General features: G+C 44.8%; 2 protein-coding genes across 2 annotated transcripts; both read left to right on the top strand.

Annotated features, from left to right (window-relative positions):
• The first annotated feature begins 200 nt into the window (after positions 1 to 200).
• ssbp1 (single-stranded DNA binding protein 1) lies at positions 201 to 2,754 on the top strand. The gene is made up of 7 exons (XM_061667824.1): positions 201 to 239; positions 520 to 580; positions 876 to 933; positions 1,026 to 1,166; positions 1,784 to 1,871; positions 1,948 to 2,036; positions 2,107 to 2,754. Exons 2-7 carry the CDS (start codon positions 557 to 559, stop codon positions 2,148 to 2,150), a joined length of 444 nt encoding a protein of 147 aa, XP_061523808.1. The 5' UTR covers positions 201 to 239; positions 520 to 556; the 3' UTR covers positions 2,151 to 2,754.
• A 288-nt stretch (positions 2,755 to 3,042) lies between these two features.
• On the top strand, positions 3,043 to 15,860 carry creb3l2 (cAMP responsive element binding protein 3-like 2). The gene is made up of 12 exons (XM_061668209.1): positions 3,043 to 3,155; positions 3,382 to 3,727; positions 11,474 to 11,741; positions 11,865 to 12,146; positions 12,705 to 12,922; positions 13,005 to 13,151; positions 13,241 to 13,299; positions 13,452 to 13,520; positions 13,824 to 13,923; positions 14,066 to 14,195; positions 14,386 to 14,623; positions 14,767 to 15,860. The coding sequence occupies exons 2-12, from the start codon at positions 3,629 to 3,631 to the stop codon at positions 14,825 to 14,827; spliced, it is 1,671 nt and encodes a 556-aa protein (XP_061524193.1). The 5' UTR covers positions 3,043 to 3,155; positions 3,382 to 3,628; the 3' UTR covers positions 14,828 to 15,860.
• The last annotated feature ends 82 nt before the right edge of the window (positions 15,861 to 15,942 follow it).

The raw sequence follows: 15,942 nt of genomic DNA, 5'->3' as shown, positions 1-15,942 counted from the left end.
CGTATTATGTTTTTCGCAAGCATCTTTTGTGTGTATAAATAACGAATACAAACATTTTCTTTGTTTTTAACATAAATCTACCATTAACTATAAGCGCTAAATACATTTTTAAATAATATTTTTTAATTATTATTACGTTGTTGACTTAATTTGCCAAAGCGGAACATTCGTTCAAGGTTTCCAGCCCAGGGGGACTTTTATCGCCGACGGACCCGGAAGAGTCGTGAGGTTACCGCTCGGTAAGTTTAGAACTTGCATTCCTCTGTTTTTACCCAACTTTGTATCCGATAGAGAGAAATCATCTGCTTTTCTGTTAAAATTGAACGACGCGGTCAAAAACTTACATTTGTGTCTGGTATTTATCAGTTTATTCAATGGCGCGAGACTTCGGGTTTTACTTACAGTTGTCCATGTGATGGGACTGAAAGCCCAATGGGTAATGCATCACCTAAATGTGACCCTTTTTGTTGAAGAAAAAAAAAAAACCTCCAAAGCCATGTTCCACATTTTTCTTTGCAGAGTGACACCGTATACGTTAAAAAAGTGAAACATCGACATGTTGAGAAGAGCTTCAGCACAGGTGGGATAGCACTCTGAAGATGTAGCCAAAATATTCATTTGACGTGTGCAATATGAAGAATTGCACTGTATAGCAATGAACATGGCCATACTTTGGATATACAGTGTCCATATTGTATTTATATTGTAAGTAATTACAAAAGCAAATTAATCGACACATCTGTGGAAGTTATTACAAAATTAGGAGTACATATATATAAATCTGTTCAACAAATTTCATCAAGTGCGTTTGTAATGCAAGTTACAAATTGAAAAGACAATTGTATTGATGGACTGAATCTCCTGTACTCTTGCAGGTGTTCCGGCAGCTGGTTAGAAACAGCACCACCGACTCCAGCCTCATCCTAGAGAGATGTAAGTGGACGTTAGCCATTCATTTCTTTCTTTGGACATTCAATCCACACTACCAGATAAGCCGATGCCGCAGTTTCTTGTCTCACTTGCAGCAATTAACCGCGTCCAGCTTCTGGGCCGAGTGGGCCAGGAGCCCGTGATGAGACAAGTGGAGGGCCGCAACCCCGTCACCATCTTCTCCTTGGCCACCAACGAAATGTGGAGGTCCGGGGAGGGCGAGGCGAGCCCGTCGGGTAACCAGTGCCAACGGCAGGAAAATACTAAATAATCACAAATCTGTATAATTGTAATATGTCCTCCAAGCTGTGCCCTGTGCTTGCTGCGAGTCGAATTTCTTACCTCTAGAGGGCGCCGTTACTCAAATTGTACTTTTCGCAGGACTTGACTGCAGAAAAACATAGTAAAGCAACTTCTGTAGTCAAACATCCTGACTTGGCTCCTTGTGTTTAATATTTACATGACATGTAAGACGTATTGCATTCAAGAATGTATGCCTTCATTCTCCTTAAAATTACACTAAATAGTTAAGTGTTTTGAGTTTAAAATGGCAAATATATTTTCAGGCTATAAATGTGTGTGTGTGTGTTAGTTTTAACTAATATTGACTGCTACACTCAAGCTACACACCCTATAAAAATGTTCCCTACTGAGATGCCGCATGAAAAATAGGATGTCAAAAAGTTAGCAAATATTGTGAGTATGTTATGTACACGAAGGGAGGTGGCTTTAAAAAAAAAATAGTTAAATGTAGATCTCCTGGTAGAGTAAGCCTATATTATTCAAATCTGGATTATTTACTGTAAAATATGAATTATTTATGTTTTCATACTGTTTTCCTTTGGCGCTCCAGGTGACATCAGCCAAAAGACAACATGGCACCGCGTGTCCGTCTTCAAACCCGGTTTGAGGGACGTAGCCTACCAGTATATCAAGAAAGGGTATGAACTATTGGTTGCTAGAGACAACCAAGCAAACGTTCCTCCATTCTATTTACCCCCAAGTTGCATCTCACAGGGCTCGGATTCTTGTTGAGGGCAAACTGGATTACGGCGAATATGTGGACAAGAACCAAGTGAGACGCCAGGCCACGACCATCATCGCAGGTTTGGAAAACAACAGAAGCCAAACACTTTTCCACACACTTAGCTAAAAAGTTGCCCTCTGTTTTCTCAGACAACATCATCTTCCTGAGCGACAATGTTCGTGACAGAACCTGAAGGCCTGGCCTTTCAACACACTTTTTCCTTTTTCTACTTTCTTGAGTTTATACCGAAAAGGATGCGGACGCCACGGTGACAGACTGTTTTCATGTGACATAATATGAAGCCACGCAAAAGGCTTGTTGGACTATGGCGCATCATACTGGTGAGGAAGGTCATCTCGTCAGTTCTCCAAGAGACTCATACAGCTCTCGTATTGGTTTTGGAGTGTAGTTTTGTGCAAAACATCACAAGGATGCCCCCCGCCAAGTTAATGGTTAATCGTGAGAAATCGTTTCCTCGTTAAATGCAATGTAAAACAACAATTAATCCATCCTGCTTTGTTAAAAGTGGTGTGCTTTAGGCTTAAAGCTAAGCCTCAGTGACGCATTTGAAGCACACATTTGCATTGTTTCATCTCTTAGTCATTTCCAAGTTTTCACTCTCTGGTGTGCAGTTGTTGTGTGCTTTGCTTTTCCTGTCTGCTGGTTTCACTGTTTGCTATGAAAGACATTTGGACAAAGTCAACATCATTTGAGTTTGCCTTTCTCCCACAGTGTCTCCCATATTCACTACCACAGAACTAAAGTAGACAAGTGTAAAAAAAAGAATTAAAACGTGAATCCACTACTTGTTTCGTTTTTGAGTGCTTTACATTAAAAATCGTCAATTTCAAAGATTGTTTTGAAACTTTGGCTAGCAGAGGCGGGCTGCCGTGTCTGGGCTTCTTGGCCTAAAGTGATTGGCTGCGGAGGAAGTCGCTTCTCATTGGCTAGTGATGTTTTACAGGTTGAACGAACGGTGACCCGATTGGACGACAGCTGCGCATGCGGAGTGTGAGCATCGCTAACGGAAATCTGCAAAGTTAAACGCCAAGGTTTAACTTTATCAAATCGTTACGGGTTATTTTTTTGTTGTTGTTGGTAGTATTTAATTTTAATCCAGGTTTAGTTTTATCGTAAAGCACCGCGTTCAACCGACCGCGAATGATTCGTGGTTCTGAACTCGAGAGCACGACGAAAAGTGAGCACTTTACTTTGAAATTGGCCACCGGGAATGCCTCAATATTCGGCCTTGACGACTGCTGGAACTCACGAAACACCGTTAAACTGTGATTTTCATCCAAACGTTGTTTGAATTCGGTGCAGTGATGTTGAAAGCGTAAAATTCACCCCAAATGCGTAGTTTGCCCGCTGTACACTCGATATGGTTCTACTTTGTGGTGTGTGACTCCACCCCCGCATTCCAGGTCGTCTGGTCGGTGAGGAAGAGGAGGAGAGAGTAGAGCGAAGGAAGGAAGACGAAGGAAAAGCAGCTGTGGATGTGAAGGTGAAGAGGAGATGATAAACAAACACTTGGACGTTCTTGCTTGATTAAGTCACAGACACAGTGCTGCACGTCGCGTCGACTTGCTTCCAAACAACAACAACAACAACAACACAAGTTGCTGCGAACTTTGAGAAGTGTTCAGCGGAGGAGGCCACCGGGACGCCGTCATGGAGATCCTGGACTCGAGTGAAGGCTTCCTGCACTGGGACCGCAACCTCAGCGAGCTGTCCGATGCCGGAGACATGGACTGCGCCCTCTACACCAACGTGAGTTCAACGCCACTTCTGCCATTGTTGTTGCAAGAAAGTTGTCAATGTGTGTGCCCTGCTCTCCCTTCACAAGTTGAGCCTTGAGGTCCAGGATGCACCCCCACCCCGCCTCCCTTTGAGGAAAATGTTTAAACATATCAAGAAGAAGCCCAAACATCATTTTAAATATGTTATCGATAGAAGATCCACTGATGCGCTGCATTAGGTGGGTAATACAAAGGAATGTTCCTTTGCGGTGATAATATTGCTCAGTTTGAGTGGCATTCATTAACAATGTTTTATGCATCGTACTGACAACTGTTTCAAATATTTTTGATAACTTACAGTGCATACTACAACAATAAATGTTAAAAGATGACCGCTACAATTGAGCATACTTACATTGTGAAAACAGAAATGAGAATTGACATTGTGGATTGGATGTCTTTCTAACTAAAATGCTTTTAAAATATAGACGCTTTCAGCATAGTGGTGATTAAAAGTAGGTATAAAGTGGCATACGTCTGAATTTCCATTAAAGGCGGAGTGTCGTGCATGTGCAAAAAGTATCTTGAGGATTTTCCAAAATGGCCTTTTGCCTTTCTGCTATTACGTAACTCCGAGGAGACATTTTGGATCGTCTGCGGCAAAGACGAGAATGCAGCCTGCAGAACCCACATACGCGCAACACTCTTCACTTGGGGCACTTTGACAGGTCCTGACTCGTGCGGTAAAGTATAACTGGAGGTCCTTTTAAAGCGATCCCCAGGCTACGGGGCTGCAAACCCCGGTTCCAGCTCAACTTTCCTTCGACAAATTAGACATTTCTACTGAATACGTGTAGACACATTGGTGGCTTTGTGTACATTTTGGGGTGCCTTTTTTTCTTACCGGGCACATTTAAATTCATGTATGGAGGGCCCATACACTGGAATTGATGGAGAGAGAAAAAATAACACAACCATCCACAAGCCACAGGTTGAGCACCCGTGCAGGACAACATAGCTTGTGTGTGTGAATGTAAAATAGACTGTACTGTTCAGAAACAGACTGGCTCGCTTGTTCCCCTCGGCTGACCTCCGACACCTCCTCCGCCTCTCTCAAGCAATATAGCCCCCGCCTTCCTGTTCATCTCTGTCGCTCTCTCGGCATGCCTTTGTGTGTGTTGACACCCGATTCCCCGCAAAACAATGCGGAGCCGGTGGCGTGTGCGTCATCCATCTGACGTCTGACAGTGACACCCGTCATAATTCTCAATCGGGTTCCTCTGGTTGTTAGTAATGACCAGTAACTACTTGGCCCTCGTCGTTAACCTGCGGTGTCCTCTCGCCGCAAATAGAATGTCACAATGGAGCCTGAAGCAAAAACTAGCATGGAAAATATTCACAATGGATTTACAGGGTTGGCCAAAAGTAGGTGTGTACTTATTAAATTCATATTTTTTTAGAAGGAACATGAATCATGGAAAATAATTTGGGATAAGGAAGGTATAGTCTCAAGCAGAATTGGTGCTGAATTAAGGCAGAAAAGTGGTTTTGAGCAAAAAAAAGGAAGAAATAATCCCTGGATAAAAGAGAGTCTGAGGAAGGAGTCGGAAAGAGGCCGAAAAGGAAGGCAGAGATGTCGTTTTCTGCAAAGATATAGGATTCAAGAATAAAAAGAAATTAAAAGGAAAAGCTGCCAGCAAAGAAAACTGCTAATGGAATCGAAGGAATTGAGTCTACGCCCACTTTCGTCCCTTCCTGTAGTGTCACTTTGTGAACACATTACAACCACTTGTTGACTTTCCAAAATATGCAGTTTTCCCCATCGTTGGACTTAATTTTCACGTAGTTAACGTTTTTGTAAGAGCGTAGCGCAGGTGACGAGACCAGGCTTAGCTTAGCTGCCCTATCTATGTTTTGCACTCATGATGTTTCTTTTGCGGGTGGAGGAACTGCACCGGCAGCATACACAAATATTCCAAACGCACTCCATCAAAACAGAGCATTGTCATCATTTTCTGACCTTTAATGGGGGTCAGTGCTAAGCTAAGATGCTAATTCCTGCATGTACAGTATGTAGTAATGTGCACTCCGTGCACTACAAGACCGAGGATGAGGAAGGCTTGCCGTGCACATGCTGCGGGCCTTTCCAAGAATGTGTCCTCTTGCGTAACCTTCGGCCTACCTCAGATGGACTGCAATGCATTGCTCTGCTTTTAGCAATACTAGCACACACGCGGGCACGCAGCGCTACTGGCGTGCGTGTGTGAGCAAACACGGAGTGGCAGAGTAAGCAAATGTTGGAGTGAGGTGCCTGTTCTCCGGCAGGGCAGGGCATCCTGCTCGCCTTTGGCCTCCAGCCCTCAGGCGAGCAATGCAAGTCAAGTGGTGACCGGTCAGTACAAACACACATCATCATCAAGAAATAATGCAAACAAGCGCTCCGTTTCATGTGAAACAATGACTCCACAAAGAAGCCATTCAGCAAGTAAGCAGTAATATTAGTCATTCTTTGCAGAGGTAAAGAATATATGTCCGTGTTATATTCAGTCTTGGGGAGTAACAAATGAGATTACGTAATTGCTAAATGTATGTAATTGAATCCATTACATTACTGGGAGAAAATGCGGAATTAAATGCGTCGCTTTCGGAAACGTCCACATTTATAATTTTAGTTCGATTTGAAAAATAGCTGCAAAGGCTCCGATTTTTTTATTTATTTGTATTTTCCTGGGGCACATCGCTTCCTCCTAAATCTGACGCTTCGATTGGGTCTCTCTGGTCATGTGCCATTCTGCCGTAGTCTCAAGTGTGACAAATTTTTCCAAGTATGACCTCGAAGTGCCACTTTGTGCCACTGTTGTGTTGCAACAAAGATTTGGTTAATTCCCCAAAAAATTATCTATTGTTTTAATCCACTCTTTTAGATGAGACATCCAAGGCTCAAAATGTAACCAAATATAATTTGTTATATTTCTCCAAGAAAGTAATTAAAACCCTTGTAAGCAGCTACATTTGCAAAGTCATCTTCCCAACGGGTTATATTAAACGTCTGCACGTGTTACACTACTGTTTGTGTTCAAATATGTGTTGCTTTATAACTGCTGCCGGTTGCCAATTGAGTCGAGTTGAGTTCACTGACGACAGACAAAAAAAAATCGTCCGAGCAGCTGCTCAAGCCGCCGTGAAACTTTATGGAAATTTTGGGGTTGTCTACTTGTGCCGTTTTGGTACCCTCACACTGTGGTTGCTACCCCCAAAAGTGGTCCAGATTTGGTTTTTCGAGCAGAACTTTTGCGCCGGATGGAAACGGGCCCCGAGCCACTTGGCCGCTCGGCCTCCATATGGCGTCCATGTGGAAGTTTGCTGGATTCTCAGTCTGATGCAACCGCCTCCTCCATCCCCCCCTCGCTCTCCCGACTGTGACAGTGGACGGTGGCTTTCAGCGAGGGGAACACCAAGGTGGTAATCATCCCGTTTTTAGGGCATTATTACGGGTGCGGGATGTCCGCAGGAACCTTGGTTCTTCTGAGTGAACGCTAAATTTAAATGTGGGTTTTGGTTTTGTGGTTACACCCCCCCCCAAAAAAAAAAAAAAAGAGTTTGCACAAAATTTAAAGCAACAGACTGCAATTGAACCCCTTCGTGTTATGGTTGGGGGCTAGGGCCTTTAAATACAATCTCGAAAATCAGATTTCTGCGTTGATTGATGGAGTTGTTGTGTAATCCTGTGGCATCAAGTTGCATTATTACGAGTGTCATTCCGCATTTAGCTGAGACTTCAAAACCTGCTCATTAAAATCCCCCAGGTGCCCACATGGTGCCCACATGGTGGTCGTGTCCTTTTATAGGCGTCACGCCCCCCGCTTCCGGTTTGCGTGTATGTACCCTTAAGGCTAGTTGGACCCCCACTTTTGCTTTTAGGGTGCCCCCACCATCAGGGTCCAACGCAGCAGGGAACGCCAGTAAACCAAACGTCTTGTGCTGCGTTAGCGTCTTTTTAGTCCGTCCTCCGTTTGCTAGGCAGACTTGGCCGCCGAGGATTAAGATCGGCGACGAGTCCGGACGAGTTTGCCGATGTTTCGTCTTCGACGCAGGTGTTGGCTGACCAACATTTTACCCAGCATGCCACACGAGGTGATGAGGTTAAAGACAAGTGGAAAGCATTTGAAGTAACCCGATTTAAAAAAAAAAAAAAAAAAAAAAACAGTAGTGGCAAACATGAAAAAGGTATACAACGTAAATAAAATGTTATAAAACCTGAACATCAAATACCTACACTTGTGAAATGAAGAAAAATGTCTTTCAAAAAACTGCGTTTATCCCGAACTGCACCCCAAAAAATACTTTCTCAAAGGTGAGACGTGTGTGTGTGTGTGTGTGTGTGTGATCCCCACTGCTAACACACACACACAGGTGACTCACTGAGTGGAAGAAGTATGTCATGACTGACGGGTTGCCGTGACAATGCCAAAAAAAGATGTGTGTGTTCTGCTTGACCCACTAACACACACACGTTAGCTCAACCTCATCATCCGTTTTCTATTCCACTTATCCTATTCATTCGGAGTCGCAAGCACAACAAATACCAACATTATTTAATCAACAACAATAATGACAATCACTTATCATGATTAAGTGTCCCCACTATAGTTGTATTTTTTTTAATACTTAGCATGCCAATTCTGAAGGTTTTTTTCCTCTGTGATGAAGTCATCCACTAACGTCTGGAGGTTGTTAGGATGTGAGTGGGGGGTTGCCTTCACCAGTGTGTGTGTGTGTGTGTGTGTGTGTGTGTGTGTAAGAGACAGAGCGAGGCCTCGGGATGAAGAGGATGGTTGGAAGATTTAAAAATCCAGACGTATTTTCCATTTGTCATCTGCTGCATTCCGACCTTTTTTCCTCTCCGTGTGAGACCTTACCCCATCTCAGACAGACGCACACAAGCCTCTATTCACGCTGGGAGATGTGACAGTGGCCCAGATAAGGAGTGATTCACACTTGTGACCTCGCGAACGCGTCCAGTGATGCCACAGCGGGCTCTGAGGTGCGGATGGGCGAATACGTTCATTAGTGAACGGACAGGAAGACGAGTCAGCTATAAGTGGACACGCACGTCCTCCCTCGCGTCAAGATTATATTTCGTGAGCTTCCTGGCTGTATTATCACCACGCTAACCATGACGCTATCTTTAGCAGTGTGACTTTATCAAGTTTAGTTATGACTGAGTGATGATTATCACCACCTTCTCTCACACAAGCACGTGCGAGTAAAAGCAGCAAAAAGTAGTCAAAAGTGTGCTAGCAGGTGACCGAGCAAGCTAATAATAATTCTGGGTTGTCATCTACAGTTTCTTTCTAGGTAGCCATCTTGATGTAACTATTCAATGAGCTAATAATGACAGTATATGTTTTGCTGCCTAACTTGATTGAGCTGATGATAATGCTAGGTAGCTGTTTTTATTTCCAAGTAGCCCTCTTGATTGCTAACTATCTCACAAACTCATCATTTTGCTTGGTCATTATCTTTTTTTCCCAAATAGTCATCTTGCTGGTATCTAAATAGTATTAATCTCATGTTGCGATTTATCTTCTTTAAGTAGTAATTTTGCAGGTTAACTATGTAAATGTCTGCTATTAATGCTAGGCAGCCATCTACCTTTGGTACTAACTACCAAGCACCCTAATAATAATGCCAATTAGCGCTATATTTTTCAAAGTAGCTGTATTGATGTTCAAATATGTAAATGGATAATAATGCTAGCCAGTGCTCAATGTTTGCAGGAAGCTATCTCGCTCTCGAACTTAAGCAAGCCAATAAAAATTAAAACTAGTTAGCGAATCTATAGTTCTCAGTAACTGTATTGCTGGCTAACTGTCAAGCTAGTGAAAAATATTGCTCGGTCGCTGTCGTTCTTTCGAGGTGGCCATCTTGGTGGCTAGGAAGCTATACTGCTGACTCGTGACTTGAATGAGCTAGTAGTAATAAGAGCAATCTAACCAGAGTTTCTACTAGTTAGCTTTCTTGTTAGCAAGCCACGGTGTGTTTTGCTGGTGTTTGCCGTTAGCTAACGGAATCCATCCACATGTGTTCAAACAAGCAAACATCTGTTTAAACAGCTTGTACGCCGTGTTACCAGGCGCTTTAGCTAATGCTCACGATGCTAACACCTGTGTGGAAAGCCGACAGCTGTCAAATAAAGGAGTAGTGAGATAGTGAAACCACAAACAAACACGCTGACTCCGGGGGTTTTATCTTGACATAAACTCGTGTGGCGTGTTTGTCCTGTGTGCATGTCATGACGGATAGGTCACAGTCCTCGGGGTAAAGTGCACACTTGCGGTCATACGAAGAACTTCTTTTGATCGTTGGAATTCTTGATTGAAATGAGCAATTTACTACATGCATTAAGACAAAATGATATAACATCTCTTGAGAGCAGTAACAGAGAAGAATAAAAGCATAGGATATACATTGATAAATACAAATTAATTTGCGATATCTTGAAAGAATGATGATTTCTTATGAAATACATTTAATGTACCGGTATACATAAGGACTGAATAATAAATCAAATGTTTGCGGGGAACACCCAGTCCTTTGCAAAATTACATGTAAATGTCAAAGTCTTTCTATTGATTTGGAGGGCTTTTTTTTTGTATTTTTTAATTTTTATTTTGCAGGCCTGCTTCACATGTTGCATCACCAAACTGTTCTGCTTTTTCCACCCTCCCCGGCCTCCAAAGTGGCGTCTGGACATTGAAACGTTTACACACACACTCAACCATAAACGCACACGCGAGTTTGCGGAGGACTTGATTGAAGACTTGAGGGCAGCATTCCTTCCCAGCCTTACCCCGAGGACCCTCAATTATCTCTGCATGCATGGACCCTCACAGCTGGTGGGGGCTTTTATTGCCTTATTATACAGCTAACTCTCCTTTCCGGTAGCTGTATTGCTTCCTAACTAACGAGCGAGCTCATAATAATCCAAGATAACTTCATTTTCTTCCACTTGAGCCTGAGGTGTGTTTGACTTTTGTTTAGTTTCAGCAAAGCATGTCATATTGCTTTAGTGTCATCTCAGGTTGAATAGTTTCTTGTGGAAATGAAAAAGCTCCTTTGTTGGCACGCCTTTGGAATATACTTGATAGATTCCTTCCTTCAACCGAGGGGAGGGGGTCGGTAGGGGGGTGTCGGGTTCCAGTCGACCCTAAACGCCACGCCTGTGTCAGTCGCCAGAACAAAGGGGGTCCTGTTTGTGTGCGTGTGGTGGGCCACGGCCCGCTCCGCTGCCCTACATTGCGCACACATGCAGGAAAATGACAGGGAGTGTGCGTGTGTAGTTTGTGGTTCTGTTTTTAAGCTTTCTAATTGTGGGACCGCTCCCATTTCCCGTTCTTAGTCAAAGACATTATTTTTACCTTCTTAAAACCACAAAGTTGCACACCATTCACTTCTCTTGCAGAGCTAAATGTCTAAAGGCTGACGACGATTAAGGCTGAGGATGTAGGTTGCCATGGCGACACGAGTTACTGCTCGATAGAGAGGGGCCAGCAAAAGTGATGTAAATGTTTGTTTCTTGCTCTCTCACACTCACTGTGGGTGAGTGTGTAAACATTTGTTTCCCACTTTAAATAAGCCAGTGGGCCATATATGGCAGCACACTAAGAACAACACACACACGTGCACAAAAGAATATTGATCACAGCGCACCCCCTAGTGGCCATGTTAGTTTAATCCATTTTAGTAAATGCTAATATTTTCATTTGCTGTGCAGCACTTTTCGGAGTTCCTGGACGACCTCTCGCACGACCTTTCGCACGACGCTCTGCTGGGCCAGCTACTGAGCGACCCCTTCCTGTCGGGGGTTCGAGGCGGCGCCGGACGGCTGGGTGGCGACGACGAGGAAGGGGAAGAGGGCGGCGACCTGTGCATGTCGTCGCCGCCGCCGCACATCGCCGCCGAGCACAGCTACTCGCTGTGCGGAGACAGCAGGCCGCAGTCGCCGCTTTCGCACCTGACCGGGGAGCGCGGCAGCGACGCAGGTGAGTAAACTCATTGTGGGGATGTCCACAAAAGTCGAATTCACTTCTGAATAATTGATTGGTTTAGGGAAGTGTCCCAATACTTTTGCGTGTACAATACACACATCATGTCATCTCCTGCAGAATCCGAAGGAGACTCGTCCGAGTGGCCCATGGAGCAGGACGAGCCCATGGAGGGTCTCCTGTGCGACGCCCCGTCCCTCTTGCCCGCCCTCGCCCTCGCCCCGGGGTCCGCCTCGGGGCCCCAAGCCCCCGAGGACCCCGTCGTCGCCGCCGGCCCGGCTCAGACCCCCGTCGGCGGCCGCAACCAAGACAAAAGCATCAAGGTCAAGGAGGAGAAGGTCTTCCCGCAGATTAAACTGGAGCCTCATGAAGTGGATCAGTTTCTCAATCTGTCCCCCAAAGGTTAGAACTTAGATCCGACACACTGCAGGGGTACCTTGAGATTCGAGTGCAGTTCGTTCCGTGACCACATTTGTCACTTCAAACATTCATATCTCAAGTCACTTTTCCACTTTGAAATGAATAAAAATGCCATTAATGAATTCCGCCCCTCCAAAAGAAACAACAATAATGTTTGTAATGGGTTTTACAATAAGAAAGATAACATATTGTACCTTCTTAAAAACATACAGATAGGACATAATTCAATAGAATATAAAGAATTAGTTTTTGCTTCTATTCGGTGGACATTGTGCTTCACAGAGGCTAAATAACGTCTCTGGTTATTGTTACATTATCTGTCTATATGTGGTACGTGTTGCTCCGCCATTTGTGTTCATATATCCGTCGCTTAAAGCGTTATAACACCACAACGCCAAGGCTGTCCGTTAGCCCGTCAGTTGCATTTTGCATTGTTTGTTAGCATCAAGCTAAATGGGCTTCTGGCACCGCCGGTCCTTCCTCCCATCAGGGCTTTATTCGAAAGGTCTCCGCCTCAAACTGCTTTTCCTGCGTCGTCAGGTCTGGAGGCTCTGCAGATGCCCCCCACGCCGCCCAGCTCGCACGGCAGCGATTCGGAGGGCAGCCAGAGTCCCGTGCGCGCCGCTCTGGGCCTGTCCCGCCCCACCTCCCCCTCCAGCCCTGCTCCGGCCCAGCCTGGTCTGAAGGCGTCCACCCGCGGGAGCTCGACCTCCTCCTCCTCCTCGCTGTCCAACTCGCCTCTGCTCACCGCCCCCCACGTGAGGAACAGACAGCGGAGCGAGTGTACCTCATAAAGTGATTGGTAATCATTTGGCGGCGCGTGTGTCTGTTTGTGTTTAGAAACTTCAGGGCTCGGGACCACTGATGCTGACGGAGGAAGAGCGCCGCACGCTGGTGGCTGAAGGGTACCCGGTTCCCACCAAGCTGCCGCTCACCAAGGCCGAGGAGAAGGCGCTCAAGAAGATCCGCAGGAAGATCAAAAATAAGGTGCGGCACATGGAAACGTATGGTTTTCATATCACGTGAAGTTAAGTGCCTTTCAAGTGAAAATATGATTATTATTTGTCCCCGGTCAGATTTCTGCTCAGGAGAGTCGCAGGAAAAAGAAAGAGTACATGGACACGTTGGAGAAGAAGTGAGTAAAACATCCACAATTTGCTGCAGTGCTTAGGTAACCGTAGGTAAATAAATTAACAAATCAAACAAAATAAAATGTCTTACATATAGTTCGCACCTTAAAAAAATGTTTTTCAAATGACTGACCTGCACTACTACCCCTTTCCACAGAGTGGAGACATGCTCCAACGAAAACAACGACCTCCGCAGGAAAGTGGACACACTGGAGTGCGCCAACAAGTAAGAGCACGCTGCACACATGCAGAATAAAGTATTTATTCTGTTTATACATTATCCATAAATAAATAAAAAAACATTACGGAATGTTTTGCTGGATAGAACCCCTCTAGATGGCGCTGCCTTCCAGGGCCATCAAACTCGTTACGATTCAAAACAGCACAAAAAAGTGTTTCATATCACATTATGTCCGCTTTTAAAAAAAAAATTGTTTTATTAGATTTGAATGCAGAAGAGATAAATATTGGAATATTGGTTTGAGGCGTGTTTCTAATCCAATCATTTTCAATCAACCGAAATGTTCAGGTCCCTGCTACAGCAGCTGCAGGCGCTGCAGGCCTTGCTGTCCGGCAAAGTGTCCAAGTCTTGCCGGGTGGCGGGTACGCAGACGTCATCCTGCCTAATGGTACGAGCGAGCGAGCGCGCGCGCGTGCGTGCGTGTCATTGTATTGATCCGTTATTGACTCGCTAACCTCGGGCTGTTAAGCGGCTCAGCGCTCATCGGTGCGTGTGCGCCTCTTCCTCTTCTCCGTTCGTCTTCCTCTCAGGTGCTGGTGTTGTGTTTCGCTCTCTTTTTGGGAAGTTTCTACCCCGCCGGCCTCACCTCCGGCTCCGGCGTGGCCGACGGCGGCCTGGCGTCCAAGCAGCCGCCGGTCAAAGAGTCGTACGCCGCCACAGGTATTGAACCCGCGTTGCCATGGTTACGCTTTGTACAGTGTTACGCCTCTCGTTTGTGCCCTGGTATTTTTTAAGCGACTATTTTTCCAGTACTCGGTGGTTACTAGTGCCCCAACTTAAGAGTTTGGAGGACTGCCGCAGTAATTTCTCGACATTTTATAGTATTTATATTTTGTGTGCGTTCAAATAGTCAAGTCCAGAAGTCTGTTGTCCACCTTCGAGGACGAGCCGCCGCACCCGCGGGGCCTGGGTGGCGAGTACCCCGACCAATGGGAGGACGCGGCTTCCGCCGTCGTCATGGCGGCGTGGCGGCGTTCGGGCGAGCAGCAGAAAACATCGGCGGGGGCGGACGAGACCGGCCGCGCGGAGACGCGTCCGCCGTTCAGGAATAGAAGCAACAAAACCAGCACGTCAGACAACATGCGCAGGTAAAACACGACCTCCGCCAAGGCCAAGCTGCTAGCAAAAGCATCTGAAACTTTTGCATGAGCGCCTCCAAAACATGTTTGTGTAAATGCCACAGCAGCAAAAAGCCAAATCAATCAAACTGCCGTCGCAAATGTGTGTGCAGGCCTCTGGAGCAGAGGGCGAAAAGCATCGCGTTGGAGCGGAGCGTCAACGAGACCTCCTGAGGTTCCCCTGCCCACACACCCCGAAAACTTCCCGGCTTCAGTGTTCCCACTGCTGAGTTGGCTCTTTTCAGAAAGCTCATGTTAGAAGTAAATCTGCACTGAACAGTTGTGTGAGAGTTGTTTTGGTTCATCAGCAGCATCATCATCTTCCTGCAAATTCCCTCTAATGGTGAGTAATGTAGCATCTGTGGACAAAAAGAGAAGAGGACATCAGCTATAATATATTTATAGATTTTCTTTTGTTTCCCTCCAAAGGTTATTGCTCTTTTTTTAATGTTTGATGTTTTTATTCCATTCCAGTTTTGTACATGTACATACTTTTTGATACATGTCTCTTTTTTTTTTTTTTTTTTTTTTTTTTCTCTCCATTATTTGTTACTCTTTTATATATTGTTTCCTAATGTGCCTTATAGCATTTCCTGCACTGATTTGACAGAGAATATTTGTAAATGTTGACAAAGTACATCAAACCCAGAAAAGGGATGCAAGCTGTCTATAGTAAGCATTTGTCAGTTTAGCAAGATTAGGACAGGTTTATTACCCGTAAAAGAATTTGGTACCTTGTTGCCTCCTCGTGCTACGTTAAGTTATGGTGACGACATGGCGGTTGGGTGTATCTTCTTCCTCAAACCGAGACAAGAAAGCTCGAGAGAAACGTTAGTGGCGTCCATTGAAAACTCAATTTCATTGATGCCTGTTTTTCTTCTTTTGGCTTTGCACACTTTCACACAATCTTTCAGCATTTGCCAAACCAAAAAAAATAACTTTTAATATCTATTTTTGCAAATAAGACTTGTTAATAAGTGACAAATGCCTCATCCTCGCCGTTTGGTCTTGGCAAACCACCGGTTAACCGGTTTTACGAACGTATTACAACCTAAAAGATGTCAAATATTGATGTCGAGACAGAGAGATTGACAGGAAAACAAACTTGTCGTGACTGAAACGAGCAGCCAGTGGAGAGTGGTCTCCCTCATGTTGATTTACTTTTTTTGCTTGCATAATAAAGTATTTTCCTGAGTAAAAGCATCAACCTGTGTCTTGTGATGCCTATTTTTGTCTACAGTGACAGTATGAAATGTTTCCACACAAAATATTTCACACTGTCAATTATG

Source organism: Phycodurus eques, chromosome 22 (genome assembly GCF_024500275.1).
Source record: "Phycodurus eques isolate BA_2022a chromosome 22, UOR_Pequ_1.1, whole genome shotgun sequence".
NCBI lineage: Eukaryota > Metazoa > Chordata > Actinopteri > Syngnathiformes > Syngnathidae > Phycodurus > Phycodurus eques.
This window is presented reverse-complemented; position numbering and strand designations above follow the sequence as displayed.